Source organism: Cydia pomonella, chromosome 16, assembly GCF_033807575.1.
Source record: "Cydia pomonella isolate Wapato2018A chromosome 16, ilCydPomo1, whole genome shotgun sequence".
Classification (NCBI taxonomy): Eukaryota; Metazoa; Arthropoda; class Insecta; order Lepidoptera; family Tortricidae; genus Cydia; species Cydia pomonella.
Window position 1 is genome coordinate 9,395,218 of NC_084718.1, and position 24,025 is coordinate 9,419,242.

A 24,025-nucleotide genomic window follows, 5' to 3' on the forward strand; every position below is an offset into this window, starting at 1 on the left:
CTCTCCGCTATATCTATCAGCAAGCTGTTGGTGCTACCCCGCAAGCGATGCATTTGAGAGGCGATTCTTTTTCTCATAATTGCATGAAAATCGTCCATTCGTGCTTGCGCAAACATGCCTGAGGCACTGCAAAAGCGTGGTAGCCCCAACAGCATCCTGAAGCCGTTATTGAACTGGACACGCAGAGCACTGTAAGCGCGCTTCGTATAATTGATCCACAGGCTGCACGTGTAGAATGATTGGCAATACGACATAAATAATGTTTTCTTGACCTCCACTGTACAACGCGCAAACCTGCGAATCAACATATTAGCTCTTACTGCCAGTGCCCTGCGTTCCCTTTCAATATCCGCATCGTCCTTTAGGGTCTCAGTAATGACATGTCCCAGGTATTTAAAACTGGACACTCTGTTTAAGGTAACACCTCCGAGTGTCACCGGCTCAACTATTGGTAGGGTCTTATTACCAGCTGGAAAGATGAGTATCTCACTTTTTTTAATATTATAGATGAGCCCGTGAGACTCCGCATACGTGTCACACACCTTTAACAATTTATTCATAGCGCTGATCGACGGGCTCAACAGCACCATGTCGTCGGCGTAACTTATGTTGTTTACCATTTTGCCACCGATCGAACAGCCAACCATGGTGCTGCTGAGCTCGACGATCAGTTGATTAACATAAATGTTGAACAGCAGTGGAGATGTAAGTCCCCCTTGCCTTACTCCGCACTGAGCTCTATAACCGTCCGAGACCGACATCCCCCACCTCACAATATTATACTGATTGTTGTACCAATATTTTAACAGCCTTATCAGTTCTTGAGGAAGACCCGCCTTCCGCAACTTCTCCCATAGTTTTTCATACGACACTAGGTCGAAAGCTTTTGAAAGATCGAGAAAAGCCGCGCACACGGGGGTCTTCCTGTCAGTGTAGTACCTGACGGTGTGCTTCAGAACCAAAATAGCACTCTCAGTAGATAGACCAGCACGAAAACCAAATTGTCTATCATCTAACACTGCGTATCTACTGAGGTAACGCTCAAGCACACCGTCAAGAACCTTCGCTACAATTGTGGCCAAAGAGATTGGCCTATAATTATTGACATCAGATACATCGCCGGTTCTATTTTTACTATTGGCACAACAACCGTTTTCAAAAACTCGTCTGGTAAGTAGGAGTGTCTCAAACCAAGGGTAAAGAGCATAGCCAACAGCCTATGGATGTGATGGCCAGCGTGTTGCAGGTGCTCGATGCTTAGCCCGTCATGCCCTGGAGATTTTCCACGAGTCATTTTATTAATTACAGAGGCAACATCTTTAGCTGTAATAAGAACAGGGTGACTCGCAACGTCAGCAGCAGCATCAAGACCCTGCACATCGCCAGCCAGTCTCGGCTTTATCCTAAAATGATTTTGAAACATGTTGGCTATGTCTTTATGGTCATCACAGCCGCCCACGCACACCGGGAGACCCGCCTTAGGTTTCAAATTGTTTGTTTCTTTCCAAAAACTTTTGAAATTCTTTTCTTTATGAGAATTAACGAGTTTATCCATTCTTGTTTGTTCCTCGTTATTCTGATGGAATTTCAATTTACTCTTGAAACATTTTTTAGTTTTAACCATTTCATCGTATAGCGGACCAGAGCTAGGCCTACCATGACTTACCCAATTGAGAAAGCTTCGACGAGCCTCCGAGTGCGCGCCCCCGATGTGTTCATTCCAGCCAGCTTTATTCCTACCGCGAACATGTCTCACAGCGTTACGGCCATCACTAGCAGCCTCGGACAAGGACATAATTATTCTTCTATACAGGGAATCTATTACTTGCCTATGGTCAGAATTATCACACATTTTATCACAACAGCTACTAAGCTCCTGAGGAAAATCTATTTGTCTGAGTGACTTTTGACATAATTCCCTATATTTATCTATCTCAATAGCATTTCTATTTCCCCATATAACATTGTTTTGCACAAGATATGACATTAATTTCCTAGGTCTAATTATATCTAGGTTACATTGTAGCTCCATTGGAAAATGATCTGACCAAAAGCTGTCGTGGTGATTTTTTATATTTTCTACCAATTTACTAGCGGATTCAGTAACTAGGCAATGGTCGAGCCACCGACTACAACCATGGGCCTCACTTATAAAAGTATAAGTATCAGAGGTTTCCCCAAAGAACTGCATATCAATACACGACCACTTTTGATCAGTACAAAAGCTCAACATATCGTTACCAAATAACTCGCCAGGATGAGCGTTTAGATCCCCTAGAATAAACACTGGACCCACATCACTCTGCTCAGCAATAGCCGCAATTTCGCTCAAACAGTCACTAAACTCTAAACGATTGTCCATAGAATCTGTAGGCATATACACGCAAAATATCAAAATAGGACTATCATGCACAACTACTTTTATAGCAGAAATTCGATCACTGTTACATGGTATCACAGATACTTGACGAAACACACTTTTACGCCACAATATGGCCACACCCCCGAAGGGCCTACCTCGAAAAATGCCGGCCGCAGAGTCCACCGCTGACTTCCCCGTAAACCCAAAGTCGGAGTCCATATTTCCTAGCATTTCTAAGTCGTGCGGCATAAGCCATGTCTCTTGCAGAGCCACTATATCACTTTGTTTACATAGCGATCTAACACAATCCCACGAACGTTTAATACTCTTGCAATTAAAAGTAATAAATTTTGCCCGAGAAATCTGAGCCATACTATTAAACTAACTAACTTATAAATTAATATATCTATTTAAAAACTTCAAACTCTGACTTGAGCGGGGGAATTTACCGAATTCGATCTCTTGTTAAAATTCACATATTGCCTAAACGCTATCCCGTAATAGGCTCCAAATTATTAATAAGGACTAGAATCGAATACTTCAATTAAGAAACGATATCAGGGTGCCTAGCTAAGGTGACAATTGCTTGCGCTACGATAACGAAACGCTTTGTGTCTCTCACTCTTTCATAATTAAGTGCCAATTATGTACACACTTTATCGGGTTTATTTTTCCGTTTCACCGCCCAACAAACATTATACCGTCAGTTACAGGCTTCTTTAAAACTTTAATCTTTTGAACGGCGTTATAATAATCTCAGTTATAGCTTGGAACGTTATAGAGGAGTTAAGAAATAAATTCCACTCCAACAGTGGTTCTAGAGCTACAATGGATGATGTTATGCAGAATTGAGAGTAATAATAGTGTTAATTAGTGCTAATAACGTTGACAATTATTGATATGCTAAAAAATGGTTAATATGCAAAAATATCAAACATGGAACATTTTTGGCAATTAGAGACAAAGTATTTTTAACATTTCAAATATTGTTAACGATGTGCTGATATTCCGTGAAACGGAAAACGAATTGCAGACCCGGCATCGAGACTGATGTCGGGCCCGATATCGGGAAGGGTGAATGTAATTTGCTCTTTAGTGCGACAGTCACAGTTGCGTTTCGTTCGCTACGGAGCGTAAACGATTCGCATGTTGACTACGCACCCAGATCAACTTATAACAATGGTTCCATTATTATTTATTACCTGATGCATATTTTTACATAAAAAGCTAAAACATTTTAACCGATATGTAGGGACAATGAGATAACCAGTTACTTTAGCATGTAATCGGCATCCATTGACATAAACAACCCGATAGCGATTCTGGAACCGTACGAGTATCCCAATTGTAGAAAATACATGTCGTGCGGGAATGCAGCTTATTGGTTCACGCCATCGACTCGCGTCAAGCACCGATACGGGTATTGCTATGCAAACGGATCTCCACAAACGTTTAGGTAGCACTCGATACAAAAAGGGAAAACAATGGGTGTTATCTACGTGCGATGTAGATCTACCGTTTGCTACTATTTGGGTTTAGCGTTGATCCTACACAGTGATGGACGGGGATTTCCTGAATATTCCACATTCGAATAAGCCGAGTGCCACAGATAGGTAGTTCGCAGTGCATTTGAGCGCGTGATGTGCTTGAGTTTTCAATGGATTGTCAAAATGTTTGTTTCAGTGTCAGTATTAATCATATAGTTTGAATATGCAAATATCTACTTTATCTCTTCCATTTATCCATCAACACTAGTTGGCGTAAGTGCAAAAAGAAGGCGAAGTTTCCCTTAAAATCAATCTTCTTTATCCCATTCAATATCCCGACGAAAGCTTGTAAGATGTATAAAAAGTAGTGGAACAGCTGGGTGCTCCGGATCGCTCTCAGAAAGAACTGTCAAAGTAGTTAGCGTAAGATGCCGAACAAGTTGGATGTTTGAACTTGCATCAAGGCTAACTTGCGAGAGATGCATTTTAACATGTGCCAGCGCTGAAATTGCAGGAATATCGCGGGAATTCAATATTTTTGTACACAGCTTCTGATGTGCACCGACGAGACACCCGACGTCTGCGTCATGCTTTCTTTTGTGCTCAACGATGCGTGGATTATTTACGATGGGCACGTCAGGATTTTCTATTGTTATTATACACTTAAAATACATAGTTCAAGTTCACCATATGTATGCCATATTATCAGTTCAATTTCCGATTAGCTGCTGATGACTGTGACGTGCGTTCTAGGTTCGCGCTGTACCTAGGATCCGAATTTAATTCATTAAACGTCGGGTGTCGGATGTATTTTAAAAATCAAAATTCTAACAAGTGCAGGGCTTATGATTTGGCAAGCGAGTAAAATGGTTTTATATCCCGCGAGTGGCCCGGCCGCGAAGAATTAGCTCTTGAGGACGGATAAACTGCGAACGGATCGCTTAAACGCCGCTCGGCGCTGAATTATTGCTCTCAACGCGGCTCTTCGCCGCGCCATTTATAACGGAGCTCTGCTTAAACCAAATATTATTCCTTAACTACGTTTTTACCGCAAAAGATTCGAGGAAATGGTTTTTACAAACTTGTTTCTCTTTCAATTCATACGTATTTAGATGTTGTTACAATAATTTTATATAGTTAACATAGACTGAACAATTTCAACGTTCAGGTAAGTATATAAGCTATAAGGTTCTATCTATTATAGGTGTTTTTTTATTTAAAGGGTATATAACCGTGTAAGTATGGGGGATTGACCCCAGACGCCAAATTGATTGTCGTTTTGCTGATTTATTTTCTCAAGCATAAGATGCTATTTCACCAAATTTTACCTAAAATGCCACAGGTTTTTGACAAAATTTAAAAAAATGAAAATCGGTTTTTATTAACTTTTATCTAAACAACTGAACCCTTTTTTAAGGTTCCATAGCCAAATGGCAAAAAACGGATCCCTTATAGATTCGTCATGTCCGTCTGTCCGTTTATGTCACAGCCACTTTTTTCGGTAACTATAAGAGCTATACTGTTCAAACTTGGTAAGTAGATGTATTCTATGAACCGCATTAAGATTTTCACACAAAAATAGAAAAAAAACTTAGAACTGAAACTCAAAAAATCTTTTTTCATCAAACCCATACGTGTGGGGTACCTATGGATAGGTCTTCAAAAATGATATTGAGGTTTATAATAAAAAAAAAAAAAAAACTGTATAGTTTGCGCGAGAGACACTTCCAAAGTGGTAAAATGTGTGTGTGTGTGTGTGTGTGTGTGTGTGTGTGTGTGTGTGTGTGTGTGTGTGTGTGTGTGTGTGTGTATGTGTGTCCTGTAACTTCTAAAATAACAGAATGATAAAACTAAAAAAAATATATGATATACATTACCATGCAAACTTCCACCGAAAATTGGTTTGAATAAGATCTAGTAAGTAGTTTTTCTTTAATACGTCATAAATGGTACGGAACCCTTCATGGGCGAGTCCGACTCGCACTCGGCCGATTTTTTGTAACTTAAATATATTATGCTGGTCATTTTGATGTATTAATACAGAAAGAAGTTACAAATGCACAGGCGCGGATACAAGATTTGGCTTAGGGGGGGGGGGGGGGGGGGGGGCATTTTTAGAAAATCATATATTTTTGCACAGAAAAAATAAAATTTACTCAATTTAGTAATGTGAGAGCCAGGGCTTTAGGGGGGGGCCATTGCCCCTATGGCCCCCCCCCCTTGTATCCGCGCCTGCAAATGCATTTGTAAATAGTGACATTTGTACTTTTTTTTTAAATTGTTCCGAGATAGACAGGGATAGGGACCACCAATTTTGGATATTTTATGTATAAAATAATATTATGTAACATATATTTTTTTCAAAAACATTCACTTGTTAGTATTAGTATATAGTTTAAAAATATTCCTAATGCAGTTTTCCACAAGGGCATAATTGTGTTTATACATACTCGTAAACGAACGATTTTCTACCTACTTATATTAGCAATATTAGTCCTCTATATAACCTAGTTTATGTAATAGCTGCACGCTACACTATTACGGCTTTAAAAAATCGGCTCTAAAATCGTTAAGTCACTTTTAAAGCTTTTTCTACCTCGCTCGCTGCAATATAGCTCGAAAAGTACGCTCCTCTCTTACACTATCCCAAGTATCCTTCCTTCGACTTTAAAATGATCAGTGGAAGTAACGAGGTAACTGAACAAGGAAAGGAGTTTAATCCTCTAACTTTGTACTTAAACAAGGGACTGAAGAAACTACTTTGAGAATATACAGGCATTATATACCAACAAGCTGGATAATCTTCCGATTATGTAAATGAAATGAACATTTCCGGACAGTTCTGGATCACTTTACTTATTTATGGTTTAGTAAATTCCCAGAAGAAATAAAATATGAATTCATAATGTGGGCCAACTGTAGGTATATAGGTAGGTACGTAATTTAAGTAGGTACGAATTACTTAATCCAAGGTTTTTAGATAGATTTCTCTTTCAGGATTTTATTTATAATAATATAATTTTCCATATTTAAATTACTGTAAATGTATTTATCCTATGTATAAATATCCTTGTACAACTTTTAAAGATCACAATATTCACAATTTTAAAGGTAGTTAAAGCATTGTTTCGAATTAAAAAAACTCTGGAATGACTGCAAGGTTTAAATTTTTTCCTTCATCGACGTCAGTCGAATTGGGGAAGCCTAATTCACCCTAACTTTTTCTAATTTAAAACTTATTCATCAGAGTTGAGTTGACAAAGGATTTTAACGTCTGCAAAATTACGTCCAGCGTTTTTTAAACAGCCCAATCAGTTTTTGTATAAATTATTATGCAAAGCTTAATGAAGTGGGCGAATTTGGTGGCCACTCGTAAATTAATTACAGCGTCAGTTTTTTCGTTAAATACAGGGTGACATTGTGGTCATACTGAACAATTTTTATTATGGGACCTATGCCAAAATCTCGAAAAAAAGTTGTCTGTCCCATAGAAATCAGCCACATCCAACACATGTACATTAGGTATGAAACAGTCTAATATTTTTTCGCAATATAGGCATTTGTGATATAATACAACTTGTTCTGTATGACCTATAAATTCACTAAGCAGAGTATGGCTGGTGAATAAAATATGACCGTGTATATTTCCCTACGATTTTCATGTGATTTACCATTAAAAAAGGGCCATTTTTTGGGTCGCATTTTTACTGGGTTTACTAGTGAAATACTGTGAAAAAATATGATCCGTCACGGCAAAAGTTCATTCAAAGATAAAAGCAAATAGTTTGAATCATTAAAACGGAGCGAGGCAAACTGCTGAGTCGCTATTGTCATTCTCTACCCTGAAGAGCAGTTTGATATTTGGGGCGGTAACGATGACGTTCGACTCTGCAGACACGTTGCCCTGGCCCCATTCTTTGTACCTATTCTGGAAAATCTAACTGCTAACGAACGAAAATTACATAAAAACATTTAGTATTAGAAAAAGGGTAAACAATCGTGACATGTCTTTTTATTATTGAAAAAATAAGACAAAGCAAATATTATATATCATAATCTATGATCAACATTGTTTGCCCTTTTTCTAGTGCTAAAAAAGTAAAGTAAAGTAAAGTATAGTACGAGTCGTTCCGGATGAGACGTTTATGGTAGTAATATTCGATAGAATATGGTTTGTTATTAATCACTTAGGTGCGGTTTGATGTGAGCCGAGGTTCACGTTTTTTATTTTTCAGATAATTTTTCACCGTCTCATCGCTGACGCATTTTTGTAGTAACATTTTTCAAGTCTTAATGATCAAGGCACTGTTTCGGTTGAAAAAAAAAAACAAACAAAGGGCTGTATTTATTGAGCACACTGGCTACCTTCCATTTACTTATTTCTTTGTTGTTCAAATAAATTCTGCCTAGAATGTATTTGATGTGGGCTGAGGTCCGTAGGTTTCTGTTTTAAATCGATGAAATAGGAGGGTCTAAGCAAACATCGCTGCCCTGCCGCGCAGCGTCTCAGCAAGCCCACATACAAGTACGTATGATGGGTAAGATATGAACAGGGACTCTGTAGTGTACCTATATATGTACAGATATATGTAGACACATTAGTAGGATTGAAACCTCTCTGCCAAACTTAGAATTGCAAATAGTGCCTGCAACCACTCTCCGATGCTGTTTGGTTCAAAGAAAAACAGTATTTCGGGGTTCTTTTAAGAATAAATTGAATTTGAAATCGCTGTGGCAGTGTTTCAAAGTTGGAAAGAAATGACGTCGCGTTCATAGTTTTAATACATTTTACATAAATTGTCTAGAACATTATTTTTAAAAAGAAAGACTTTATGACTTCAATTTCCATCCAGTAAAATCACTTGACGACATTCACATGATAGCAATCGAACCAAACCTTTGTAGTCTCTACATTTACATAAAGCTCTATACAAGGATACTAAATTTAATAAAGATTATTACAGCTCAAACTACCTGCATCTGCAGTGAGTCTTACAGAACAAACTTAAGTGTTCTTACACGCAGTGCAGCATCGGCGAGATAATTGCAAAGTCCATATTAATGTATGTTGATGCGTTCCCGGGGGGGTTAATCAAACTCTGAGCGTCAACGGGAACTAATTTGATATAAAGTTTCGGTTTCCGCGGCCAACTTATTTGCCTTCCTAGTTATTATACTTAACGGTGTTCATTACCGAGGGTTCATATATTGTCCCTGCATTGTCTGAACTCGTAATAAGTCGATGCGGTTGTCAAATAACTTAGCGAGAACCCGCAGCCGTGTGCATTACTCTTAATGAAGTTGGCGGTGAGACTTAATTTGTGCTAAAAATGATTGTAGTTAGACGTGCCACTACGTATAACTCGTCCAAAGGATGTATTCTGCCGAGTGTATGGATACCTTAAATACGCATGAATTATGTTAAATAATTGAAGATGCGATACGTATGTACGCTTTTTCCATTTATGGTACAGTCAGCTGCAGACAAAGGTGGGGCACCAACCCCTGCATAGAAGTTTGTATGCAAAGGTGGTAAGCGAATAGTATTGTTGACTGTACCTATATATGACCTGTTCTATTTTAACAAGTGTTTTTTTTTAAATTGTGAATTGTATTGTGTTATTATTCAATACTTATTGCCATGAGATCGGATCTTAAATTAGTAGTGAATAAATTACGTTTATTTTCTATATATCTTATACACATTTATGCTTTCTCGTTATTTTATGAACAGGTTACGTAAAACATTAAGACAAACAAGTTTGGCGTAAGTACGGTAGCTCAACCGCCACGTCTTAAAGTTCCGGCCGCCTTCAAACTTCGATTACATTAGGCTGAAATCGTTCTACCTTGAAATATTATGGATACCTGACTGACGGAATTCACCGAAGCTTAGCGTTAATGTTTGCCTGTAATTGCCTCGGCGAGATCGAGTTTGATCCCCAAAAGTGAAACAGAAGATGATGAGCTGAGAGTTACGACTATTACGAGTCGATTTTCAAGTATAAGTCCATGAAAATATATGAAAATTTCAACGAAGATCACATTTTTTGTTTACGACTTTATAAACTTGTAACTACCTAAGCTAGGTACTACTTAGGACATATATTACTTTCTTACTTAGGTACAGTAAGCTGTAGTAATAAATGACCTCCCCCCCTCAGCATATACACTTGTTTGCAGGGGGGTCAGTTATCTCATATGTAGAATTGACGCATTTGAGATGTGGTGTTGGCGCAAGATGTTGAGGATTTCTTAGACGGCGCGCCGCACTAATGCGTCAATCCTGACGGGATTAAATATCCAGTGCCGGTTATCAACTATTCGTCTTCAGCGGATCCTTAGTTACTTTGGACATGTAGCTAGACGGGACCCGGACAACTCCGAAAAGCGCAATATGGTTGGCATGGTTGATGGAGGACGGGGTAGTGGACATCCACCGACCCGCTGGGTGGACATACATTGCAAAGAAGGCCTGCCAGGGATCTACACAGTCGCCTATTATTAGAAAGGCGGAAAATCGTGCAGAATAGGGCCTTGGTGCACAAATAATGATCTCATGGGGTCGCGACCCTCAGTCATGAGGAAACGAGGAAGAAGAAGAAGAACATGAAATTTCTTGTTATCTATACTCGGTTTTATTTAAAGATTTGAATTTTTCTAAACTCAAAGTATTTAGCGGGATGGAATTACTTTTTCTTTACTATAATATTTCATATTGCAGTACAATAATATGTAAACGACACTGTAATAGGGCTGTTGACAAATGTCATATGTGTAGAATTTTATAACTAAATATAATTAAATAGATAGAAAATGAGCATTTTATCACAATAAATTGGAAACTTAAAAAATATATGGGAATAATAATAAAAAAATACAAGAACTCAACATCGTGACGTCACGATGTATTGCTATTTTGTTAGGAGCGTTTCGTCAGTATAGTGCGGTCGCCAGACTTTGACTATCATTTGTGACTTTTGTATGACATTGATCCTCAAAACAAACCTGTTCGAATGACACAAACAACAAAACAAAAAATTTTCAACTACCCTATTCAGTGCATAATTACTCAGATTTAATTTTTGAGGAAAAAAGTTACTAGTACTTTTGAGGTTATAAAATGACTAATCTAAAAAAACGGGATATCCTGACTTAAATGAAGAGCTACTTGACAAGTTGGACCGTCTTCTTAATAATTGTATCCGCTTTATCTTCTGTCTCCGGAAATATGATCATGTGTCCTCGTTTCGTTCCCAGTTGGGCTGGCTCCCTATTCGTCAACGGCGTAATATTCGTATGCTCTGCACTCTCTATTCCATTCTCAATGATCCACACTCCCCTGAATACCTTAAGTACTTCTTTCACTTTTATGGTTCTTCTCGTGACCGTCAATTTCGCTCTACTGGAAATCTCTCTCTTTCTATCCCCACTCATAGAACAAGCTTCATGTCTAACTCTTACGCCATTCAGGCAGCACGTCTCTCGGTCTTCCCCCTAACATTAGAAAAGCTAAAACCAACAAGTTTGCTTTCAAAAAATGTTTGCGTGATTTATTTGCTGGCAGTTTAAAAATCAATTAAGTATCAGTCTCACGAATCGGTTATGTATATTATGTATATATATGTATATATATATTTATTTATTTATGTAATGTATGTATGTGTCTTTATGTATTTAAGTAGTTTATAATTAATTTATGTGTATTAGGACTCTAATTCTTTCAATAACAATTTCTTTTAGTTTTAAACGCGCCGCCTACAATCTTTAAATACTTAGTTAATCTTCTCTTGTAAGTAGGAAAAGATAAGCAGAAGCAATTGGGGGAGTGGGAAGATTTTGATTAACTTCAAGTTAGACCTTTATTTGAACCCTCTAGGCTTTAAGAAGTACCTACAAAAGTAATGAATATTGTTACTCAACAGTTTATTTAAGTCGCCTGATCGGATATCGGACCACATCGGCACCGATATTGCGTTCCGGGTTTAAACTTTGCTTAGCTTTAAAAGACAAACAAAGGAGGTACATATTGTGGTTTTACCGTAACCTTAGGAGATTAACTCTGTTTAACTGCAAACTAGGTACCTACCTAGATAGGTATATGTAACTGTTATACGTAGGTAATATTTTAGCCAGCAATTTAATAAATTTTGATATATTCCATGCAATCAACTAAACAATACTTAGTCAAAACAACTGTTTGTACCTACCTAACGACTTATGGCCCCTACTTTTTTCTCCTAATCCAAAAGAAAAGGACCTGTATTTTTCTATCAAGAAGCGTTTGGAGCGGTCTCGAAGTTTAATAATGTATCGTCAATTTAAAAAGGTATCATTATCATACTCTTAAAGTTCGAATTTAGCTGTGGGGTCCGCAGGAAATTGAGGAAGCTCATTAAATATTGCAGGTACCATGCACAAAGAATTATTTTTCTCAGACATAAATAAATAAGTACGACTAAGTTATATGTATATAAGCAGCATAGCTTGAACATTACGTGTAAGAAGTGAATTTTACTTTTTAAAGATGGCCAAATCAAATTGAAACTGGGCTGGCGACGTCTGTCGGATGTGAGCTTTGAACGTACACGACCACAAAGTAGCCCCACGACAGGTACGGCCAGATCCACCAGGTGTTGCTATGATTGTTCAAAAAAATAGATGATCAGGAAGGCCTTTAATCTGAATTAAGACATAAAAGCTACATACCTACAGTAATAAACTTATTATCCAAGTTCATAGCACTATGCAATTACAAATACTATATGACCTTCGTGGCCGACTTCGGTGCGGGGTAGGTGACGGGCTGAAATGTGACACGTTCTGTTAGTCCGGGTCTGAATCCATCCGTGAATTCCGGGTCGCAATCCCGTGGACCCTAATTGATAGTGGGGACTTAATTGCCCACCCGGACTGTTATCCTACTAAGTAATTTCTAATCTGATAGAACATTGTTTTAGCTATTTTATGAAGTAGTTTTGTTGGTACGTCAATAAAAAAAGGGGGGACAAAGATTACTCGCGTCCGCAGGATGATAACCTTAGGTAGGTACCCTGCACGTGTCCCCTACGTGGTGCTAAAGAGTAATCAACTTTGGCTGCTGCACTGCACTTTTAATGAGAGCCTCGCAGCAATGAACAGATACAAATTCGTCGACCCATAAAAATAGGCTACCACACAAAGTGTAAAAACGTATTAGAGGTAAGATCTATGGAAAACTTACGATAAGTGGAAACAATAGAAACATCTTCAAAACATAGGTATTGATTCATAAAAACATTTATAATCCCCTCCAATAAGAACAGGAGGAAGAGGAGGAGAATTTAAATAGGTACATTAAAAAAATCTTCCCAACAAACCTTCTTCGGCTTGCCGTTCTTCCGAAGCAGCTTGGCGCAGCAGAGGCCGCGCGTGTCCGGCAGCGGCTGCGGCGGACGGCGCTGCCAGCACAGGTGCTGCGGACTGGCCGCGCGCGCCGCCTCGCTCCGCATCTCTTCCTTATCTTCACACATTATGACTATGCCCGCCTACGCTACCCACCAAAAATCACAACCACCCAGATATCGATGCTTTATGAGAACCCCTGGCATTGTTTTCGTCTATAAAACTACGGACGTTCTTCGATAAGCACTATCTTGTAATATATTACGGAAAATAGAGGCGATTTGGCAAACCGTTTTACGTATGTTAAGCGTTTGAATATAAGTTATCGCGAGGCGCTAAGTTCGATAGCTTTGTACTATACTTTATTTAAGACTAGGTTAGATTGAAATACTACGTCTAGTCTACAAACATTTGAAGAAGCGTAACGTCCGACTTAGCATCTGAAACAAGCACAATTTTGAATATTACAATAAAGCCCTTAACTTATTTACAATGTGGCATTACGGACGTCGAGAACTTAAGAAACATTCAAATCTTGTTAAACCGTAGTTATTATAGCCAAGTCCTAGTCGCGAAGAACTCACGAACTTGTTCTAATTTACATGTAATTTGTGCCCGCAGGTACTTGGATTTGTCTGTAAGTAAAAATGTTACTTGTGGCGTCCTGATGAATATTAAACAACAAGACTAATGAATGCGCAAACTTACTCCACATTATTACGACAAGCTCATTGAATTCTTCGCCAAACTCTGCGTCACTCATTAAAATTCTTGCCGGGTGTTTAAATAAGGGTGAATTACTGTATAACGGCGAGGTAACATCAAAGTATTGTTTCACCCGTATCTCGCAACTCCTTAAATATTAATGTTACACCCAGTTATTTTTGATTCTCAGTGTGAGACCCGTCCTTAAAAGATTGGATTTTGATTTGTACCTACATTATATATGGTGATCCCTAGAGACTAGGTAAGAGTGGGTCGATAAAGATGACGTTAATGGATTAAAGGTTGCGTTTTAGGGTGATTAATTATTACGAACTTAGTACAATAAATTATGGAATATACTTAGCATGATTGTATTTTGAAAGCCAAATAATATCTTATACTTTTAAACGAGCAATTCTTGTATATATATATGTATATATATTTCTGTGATCTCGGAAACGGCTCTAACGATTTCGCTGAAATTTGGTATATGGGGGTTTTTGGGGTATCTAGATTAGTCTTATGTTTGGGAAAACGCGTGTTTTCGAGTTTTCATGCGTTTTCTTTCGACGCAAAATATGGTCGCTAATTTCGTGTTGCCGGCCACTGTCCGTCTGGTCCAGCGGGTTAAGACACGGACTGCTAAAGGAGTGTTACGGGTTCGAATCTCGCCCGGTGACTAACTTTTGTTTTTTTATATGTTCAAGTTTATATATTTTTTTTAATTTTTATTGTTTTAGACAAGTTTAATTTAGTAAAAAAATGTAGTTAAGATTATCACATATAGACCACCATATTACAATAAATAGTTATAATCGAGCAAAGCTCGGTCGCCCAGGTACTATATTTTATACAACGTAGAATAACCACTGACTAACCTGAAAACTGTTTAGAATCGAGAGTACAATGTATACTTATATTCTGATATGATGAAAGTGTTTTTTTTTTACTTTCTAACATAGTTACGTCGTTTTGAAGTAATTGTGACGCATAGTTGACAAAAAAAAAAGAGAATTTATAATTATGAATGAAGTAAAATTACGGGGAGAATAATTACTTTACACAAACTTTAGAATTAATTATTAACGGGTTTTAGTAATAAAAAAAACAGTATTTGACTAACTGCAGTAGTGCTAAAATGGTACGTTTATTGATAAACTCAACGTACATCTTATAATATACCTACACATAAAAACCCGGATATTTAACTGTTTCGCAATGGTGTGTTATGCGGTTAAGAGCCTATAGTTGATTGAAGCGGGCGGTGTGCGGGTATCTTGCCCTCCGACTTTACCGCAGAGCTGGATTCATTCCAACCGCCAATATCTCATTCTGTTTGTCTTCCGAGGCAATAAAATGACTTTTATGCTAATCATACGAATTCTATACATTTTTGATGAGACAGCCCCGACGCATTTGCAGCGTTTAATTATTATAATTTCCATCAAAACTTTCAGATTTTCATTCACCGTTTGTTTCCAGTGGTTTATTCCCATTATTTACCGAACACCAATTTCAAGTAGACCATAATAAGTGTGATCTATAAATATGCTAAATTATTACAGGTTTCGAGGTGGATAACCCTTACTGGATCATCTGATTCATCTGAGACGAGTCCTGGTCACGGGAATAACAGTTAAACGAAAATTTTTGATGGCGTTAGATAAATGAAGGTGTAATTAAAATACGAAGGGAATTTACAAACACACTACCTAATACTTTCCCGCCTCGCAGGCCTACAAAGATATCCTATCAAATAATTTCGCGAGATTAAGTCAGCCAAGCGTAAATAAGAAGCTTTCCCAATTAATTGAAAGATCCCTTAATAAACATAATAAAGCCTGTTCATTTAAAAATAAGGTCACTGAAGTAATATTTGGCATCACACAGATCAAAGGTCACTAGGAATGTTGTTTAAAAAAATCGATTGATGTATAAAACAGAGTATTTATAAGAGGCTTTGCCATCTGAGTGCCCAAGAGGGGAATGTAAAGCAACAATTTTATTTTCCGTGTTCATAAATAGAATAAATAGACTAAAGGACGTGGGATACATATTCAGTTTTTAAAAATAAGATACCGATATCATAAAACTCTCAGCGCTTCGTGCTTAATACGCTCATTTATTCTATTGCTGCATAAAGATTGGATATTGGTGTTCGTATTTCTAAAATCTAAATACCTACATGACATTGACATGAAAGGCGAACGCGGTAGTGTTTCTTTTTTCCTGAGCGTCGCGATACAAACAGGGAATAAACAGGCTTTTATTATAAAATCAAGTGCGTTTCAAGCTAAGCGATGAAGTACTCTCGTCTGGCGTGTCGTGAGGAAAAGCGGAGGAAATTAAGCGGGTTTTGTTTTGGAAAACCAGACTCTATTCAATTCAACATTTATTCTTTTTCGTGCGATAGGTTTTGTTTACAGTACAACTGTCTGAGTGGGTACTTAGTAAAAACAGGATTACGTTTTAATTTGCCTCTCACTTTATAAACACTATCGATAACAGCAGAACTCTGTTAATTACGTCATTCGTAAATTTACAACTACAAAATTATAGGTACATAATCCTAAAGCCTAACTAAAGTATCCTATGATAAGGTGCGCTCTTACTTAACCCATTCGGCGCTAATCATGACATTGACATGCTGTCATTTTCGCTATGAAGCCTTTTCATTATTATCTGCTACGACGTGGCGTTACGGACATAGCTTAGCGATAAATGAGTAATTTAATTTTCAGCGCTCAAACACATTGCTAAAATACATACTTTCCTAAGATATATAAGATAACTTTAGAGTTCAAGCATATCTCTTCTCACTGCTGGATTTTTAAGCCTTTCATTGCACAAGAGGGTATGTAGATACATGTACGGCATGTCACCAAAGTGCTAATCTTTTAGCTGCAACACTACATATCGATAGCAGTATATCATTCATTATTTACATGCTAGTCCATTATTTGTAGTTATAGGTACCTACTTGGAACCCGGTAGGATGTATCAACATTTCCTTACGCCAAGTCAACAAGTTCATATGCATGAATATGTACACAGTGGGGGCAAAAAGTCACGCTACAAATGCCTTAAATTTAGATTGGTATTAAAAAGGTAGGAAATAAAAATAACAAATACAAAAAAGTAATATTGCTTTTAATTAGACAGAAACACATGCTTTTTCTACATCGATATCTTACCAAAACAGGCAAGCCGATACGAGTAACTCTTCTTAACTGTAATCCACGCGCGGAAATGAACGGCAAAGCCCGGGAAAAGTTTACAAAGTTCCGAAACTCCACGGATGCGATTATAGTCCGACAGAGGAGCCACCGGTAGGAGCGCCGCGAACGCTCTGGCGCTCCGGCCGCCCGGCGCGGCCTTATAACCAAGCTCCAAGCCACGCAACCTCCTAAGCTCACCCTTCCGTCAAGGACCCCTACAAAGCACCACGCCGCACCGTAAAGCTATCGACGGATCGGCTATAAAGATCTTATGCAAGATTACTGCAAACATCCGTGGAAATGCATTTTAAATCCTGGTGAAATTAATGGTTTCGCTAATCTCCTCCCCGCTTAGCGTTGCACTTTACGAGTTAACATATCGTTTTAAGAAGACCTTGATATAGCAAGACGGAGATTACGAAAATATATCTCTTTATATTTGTGTACTCACGCGTATTCTCGTTTTGACATCAAAATTGTCCTAACCTAATAAGCAAGGAAATATTGCAGTGACTGTGAGTTATTTAGTACGAACGGAAAACTTATTATCTTGAATAAGGATAAAGATAAAAGGAAAATACGTATATTTTTCGCGGTAACGCTCGTGTTCGCGGTTTGTAGAGCATCTCCGGGTAACCAGGTTGACACCTGACTAATTAGTCCTCTCTAGCGGCGCCTGGCAAAACCAAAATGTTAGACGTTAATTAAATTTTGTCGTGTATAAAACATCAGGCACCGATATTTCACGTGTCAATACGGATAAGAGTCGAAAATCTGTTATTCTGTATTTTCTTTGAAGTCTCGTTTTCCTGTGTTCTTTGATTTTGGTCCATTATTAATTTAGGTACCTACCTGAGCTAGTAAGGCCTACCTAAGAGAGTTTATTCGTATAATTAAAAATAGCTACCCAAAGGTTGTCTGGAAGAGATCGCTTTTTAGCGATAAGACCGCCTGTTGTCTGCCTCTAATCAATGGTTTATTTTTACTGAGGTGTGCCAATAAAGAGTATTCTATCTATCTATCTATAGCTGATTTAATTAAAAAAAAAACTATTTTAAAGAGTTCTTCAATTCAAACACTACAAATGAACTAACATCGCCCAAGAGTATATCGCGCCATGCTTAATGTAGGGTTGCGTAGTTAGCATTCTGTCAAAACATGCCAAGCGGGGTATTAAGTATCACGTACATTACAAGCATAAGGGAGTACCTTCGTAGCGCTTTGTACATCTTTCTACTAAGAAGAGAAGATTTTTTAACCGACTTCAAGATTTCAAAAGAGGAGGTTACCTATCAATTCGGTTGGTATGTTTTTTTTTAGTTTTTTGTTTATGTTTGTTATTTCATAACTCAGTCAGTTCTAAACCGATTTTGAAAATAATTTTTTGATTGGATCTATATATATACAGATTGGTCCCGTTTTTGTCAAACTCAGTTCTGATGATGGGATCCATGAGGAATCGAGGGAACTCTTCAAATGTGAAGAGCAGGGTTATTCCCGCTAGTTACCACCAAGTTCTTACCAGTGGTAACTACTGGGAATTTCTTCCCACCTTTTACCACTGGTAACTACTAGGAAAAAAACCCTAAAATAAAAAAATACTGGGATTAGTATTTTTTTTTACCAGTAGTTACCACCAAAATTTGGTTTCGCGTTCAATACTAATAAAAATAGTATAAATATGCTTAATCAATAATTAATTAAAAGTCGAATTATTTATAAGTCAATTCGTTATTCGCTTGATTATAAGTCGATTACTGTTTCAGTAAACTGCCTTAAAAGTGATAAAAAAATCGGTTTTTGACTGATTCGTTTGTTCGTTCCTAAAATTGTGACGTTATTTATTGAAAGGCACTTTTTTGTCGATGGCGCTTACGCCATTATCAACGATGCCACTATTTATATACATCGCTGCGCTACGCAGTGTGGCGTAAGCGCCCTTGACAAAAGATCCAGTTTTCATAGATAACGTCACAATTAATTCAATGAATAAGATGAATGCCGAGAGCATTCAGGTTTATGGCAAAAAGGAAAAAAACATAATATAATAATTAATATAATGTAATAATGTAACAATTCGGAATAAAACAAAGTAAAATATTTACGTATAAATAAAAAAATAACGAACTACATTGGTTGTATTGCTATCGGTGCGTAGGATAGGACGCCGTAGTGATCAAAAATTAACACGTAACATAACCCCATGTATTTTGTAGGACTGTTATCGCCAACTGCTGGGCGAGCTCGGTGGCCGTGTTGACCGCTCAGATCAACCAGTATAAACGCGTATCTCTAGCGCGCTCTCTTTATTAATATAGCGGTCACGTTACGCTGGTCCGTGCGGTTGCCCGGTCCGCCCGCGCTGGCTTACGAGTAGCCAATTCACACAGTACGTATGCGTACGTATACGTACTGTGTCAATTGGCAATTCGTTTTTTCTTACAGAAATAAATAAGTTGTTTTGTTTTAGAATATATTTTATGCTATATGCTCTATTTTTTTTTTTCACTTGTACCGGTTTTAATATTTTTGATCAGTTTTAAGGCAGTTTACTGAAACACTAATCGACTTATAATTATTTATTAAAGCACTCTATATATATATAATTTACTACTTTTATTGTTTTATTAGTAATGACTCACATTTTGGTGGTAAATACTGGGAAAAAAAATTCCCACCTTTTACCAGTGGTAACTAGTGGGATTCTTTTTCCCAGTAGTTACCAGTGGTAAAAGGTGGGAAGAAAATTCCCAGTAGTTACCACTGGTAGCAACTTGGTGGTAACTAGTGGGAATAACCCGAAGAGCATACATAATATAAAAATAAAAAATAAAATAAACGTTTATTCACGTTTCATGCCTTATAAATATTTACAATATACTTCTGCCAAACCACAGAGTGGTTTGTTGGCAGACGAAGCTCCTATAAAATGTAAGCTAGGTAGTCTATATGTTACTTATATTATTATCTATTTAACCCCTTACCGCATGCGCAGCCCTATATGGCAGTTATAATTTTCAATTCTATTGATAGCTATTAAAGTTTATTTTTAAACAGATATAATACTATAGTAATATAGTGTTTTTTGTATTTTCACCATCAAATCAAGCATTTACATTTATAGAAGTGACATTTGATGAAGCGGAACTGTTGATATATGAACAGAATGGAACTCATCAACGCCGCATAGTTCACGTTTGGCAATTTGTTCGCATATTGCAGTTAGGTTTTCAAGGCACATTTTTGTCAAGCTTGAGTTCTGATGATGGATTCCATGAGGAATTGAGGGTACCTACTTCTCAACTCTTTTAAGCAAACTTATAGCCATTTTTATTATTATTTCATATATGGTGTGAAATTATTTATTTTAAATACAGTCGAATACCCTATTGCGAGTATTTTACCAGTCAACCAGCAAATCTGAAATGTGACAAGGTGTAGCAGTGATAAACCTCCTTTTATCTCCTTTTCTACATAATTAGGCGTAGGACGCTGTCTTTTTAATTTCATTGTATGAAGTCCAAAATCAACAATAATCTTTCTTTCACCGGTCTATCATTGAAGTCATTTTCTTTTTCTTAAAAATTATTGCAATGCGGCTGCACCGATCATGTTTGTTATAGTTTGTTTTTTTTTTTTGACCCATGGTTCAGAAGTTACCGGACACATTTTTTTTCTACTGGAGCGATTATTTCCGAAAATATTTACTTTATCAAAAAATGGTTCTTGGAGGCCCGTATTCGTTTTGAAAGACCTATCCAACGATAACCCACTATTGGATCGAAACAAAAAAAACTTTGTGTACTAATGGGAAGAGGTATAGGTACCCTAAAAAAAAATTTGTAGTTTTTATTTTAGTTTTTTTTTTTATGGAGGATAGGCAGGCGTTCGACCACGATCACACCTGATGGTAAGTGATGATGCGGTCTACAGTGGAGCACGCTTACCTATGAGATACCTATTTACTCTAGCCTTGAAGAGATTCAGATTGTACTCATACGGAAACACAGACTCGGGCAGGGCATTCCACTCCTTGGCAGTTCGCATAAGGAATGTTGAAGCGAAACGCTTCGTGCGTATTTGTGGAATACCTACCATGAAGCGATGCCGAAGTGCCGATTGTCTGGTAGTCCGATGGTGAAATGGGGACGGAGGAATAAGGTTGTGCAATTCCTCAGCACACTCTCCGAAATGTATCCTATAAAAGATCGTTAGGCTGGCAACCTTGCGACGATGCTCCAGACTTTGAAGTCGAGCATTCGTCAGATTGGCCCTCCTCTCGACTGACTCGAGCGCCTCAAGCTGGTATTTGGCTGAACCATCCCACAGATGCGAACAGTATTCCACACACGACCGGACTTGTGCTTGGTAAAGGTCGAGCAGCTGCCTAGGTGTAAAATACTGCCTCACCTTGTTGAGGATACCCAGCTTTTTTGCTGCTAACTTTGCTTTCGACTCGATGTGCGGGCCGGGTAACGTTATTTTTTCGCGGAGAAGCAAAGTAATATTTTTTGTTTTAGTTTTTATTTTACCATTCTGTTGCCATGCATGATTAATTATTCATGTCAAATTGTAGTTTTCTAGCACTAACGATCGCGGATTCACGGAGCAAAGCCGCGGACGGACTGACGGATATGATGAAACTATAAGGGTCTCTTGGTGATTACGAAACCCTAAAAATTGCAGCTGTAACCGTAAACAAAGCCACACTCAATAAAAGGATTTTATCGAGAATATACTTCTCCTTGACATTTTTATTGAAGCTTTCACAGTTTTCATACAAATTTATAAAAACTAAAAATGGGGATAGGGGGGAAAGGTAACTTCTCGGTGTATCTACTTCTATTTATTTTTAGAAACATAAAAGTTATATGTATGCCAAGTTTCGTGCTTTCTGCCGGATGGGACCATACCTCCATACTAAATCGATCTAAGGAGCCGCACGATTTTTCCTTCAGGATTATCGGCAATCACCCGGAGACTATATGACCGATAGATGACAGTATCTTTTCGGAATAAGCGTTAGGTACTTATTTAAATCAATTTAGCAAAATAGCATAAATGTATTGTCTTTGTTTTGTTTCTGTGCGTGTATTGTAAATCGTGCAATAAAGAGCATTGTATTTTATTGTAATACATAACATAAAAAACCTATATTTTTTCCAAAAAGTACAGAAAGTTATTAAATAATCTACCATTTTTGACGACCGGTTTAGCCTAGTGGGTAGTGACCCTGCCTACGAAGCTGATGGTCCCGGGTTCAAATCCTGGTAAGGGCATTTGTTCGTGTGATGAGCATGGATATTTGTTCCTGAGTCATGGGTGTTTTCTATGTATTTAAGTATTTATAAATATTTATATATTATATATATCGTTGTCTAAGTACCCTCAACACAAGCCTTATTGAGCTTACTGTGGGACTTAGTCAATTTGTGTAATAATGTCCTATAATATTTATTTATTATTTATTTTTGACGACCGGTTGGCCTAGTGGGTAGTGACCCTGCCTACGAAGCTGATGGTCCCGGGTTCAAATCCTGGTAAGGGCATTTATTCGTGTGATGAGCATGGATATTTGTTCCTGAGTCATGGGTGTTTTCTATGTATTTAAGTATTTATAAATATTTATATATTATATATATCGTTGTCTAAGTACCCTCAACACAAGCCTTATTGAGCTTACTGTGGGACTTAGTCAATTTGTGTAATAATGTCCTATAATATTTATTATTTGCCTGAGTGGGCGTGCAAATAATACAGACAGTAACAAAATAGTGGGGATCCTCTTAACGGCATACTTATTCGGTATCATGTTTGATTAGAAAAAAGTAGAATAATAATGTTTTTTTTTTCTATGGGGCAGGTCGTCTCAAGACGGCCAACTCTTGGCGTAGCCAAAAATTTGCGTAAAAAAATATTATTCTACTTTTTGTTAATTTGAATACGATGCTGAATATATTAGCGGGTATTTTTATTTAATCCGAAACTGCGATTTTGATAGAACTTGAATTAATTTAAAAGCGTGTGCGTAGCTTAGCCGTGCATAGTACTGAGCTGCGCTGGTTTTAATGCGAATACATGTCTGTCTGTATTTCATCATCGGTGTTGCGAGGTGAGGTCTTTCTATTGTAAAATATAACCAAACTTTTTGAAAAATCCGAATAAATAAAATAAAAACATTGTATAAATATCACACCTGTTCTACCTAGGAATGTCATTAGTCGTTACTAAGTAGGCAGCTACTACCTATATTACCTTTTATGATTTTTGTTCTTGGTTTTATCGACTTTTATTTTGGTGGTTCTATACCTTCCCATATTTTTATTAAAATATGCCTGAATCGCAATATTTTACAAACTTAAAGACTTCTTACTTCTAAAGATATGGAAACCTTCATTGTGCATGTGGTCCGACACTTACTTTCTACTTACATTCTCTTTGCTTGGATGGTGTTTTGGTGGATTTATTAAGAAAATAAAAATAAAATCAAATACAGAAAAATTATATTACATATATATATATATATATCTTCATCTGTTACTGGATGTTATTGATATTCGTGCATTTTACGTGTATATATACATGTATCAGTACAGGTATATATGTACGATATCAATAACAATAACAAATTAAAACAAGATTTTTAAAGTTCGAATAGTTTAGTTCGAATATTTTCGCTACAACATGGAAAATGTTAATTGCTACGTGCTACGCCGTAGCACTCGCGCACGCACAGCGTTTATCGGCCCGATTCGAAGAATGAAATACGATAACGATAAGTTCCGGTTTAGATAAGTTCTCATTTATATATCGTTTGTATGTCATATAATTGACAGAAGCAGCTCGATTCGAGCAACCAATGTCACTTT

At 37.4% G+C, this 24,025-nt stretch overlaps 1 protein-coding gene across 2 annotated transcripts in view; it reads right to left on the reverse strand.

Annotated features, from left to right (window-relative positions):
• LOC133526120 (uncharacterized) overlaps positions 1-24,025 on the reverse strand; it is a 77,353-nt gene that overhangs the window by 49,884 nt on the left and 3,444 nt on the right. Inside the window, exons 1-2 of one of the 2 annotated variants that reach the window (XM_061862598.1) lie at positions 17,133-18,118; positions 13,209-13,673 (exon numbers count right to left, since the gene is read on the reverse strand). In XM_061862598.1, the coding sequence (XP_061718582.1) occupies positions 13,209-13,361 (153 nt within the window). In that variant the 5' untranslated portion in view covers positions 13,362-13,673; positions 17,133-18,118. Of the gene's footprint in view, positions 1-13,208; positions 13,674-17,132; positions 18,119-24,025 lie in introns of those variants that run through there. The other variant, XM_061862599.1, reaches the window with a different exon arrangement.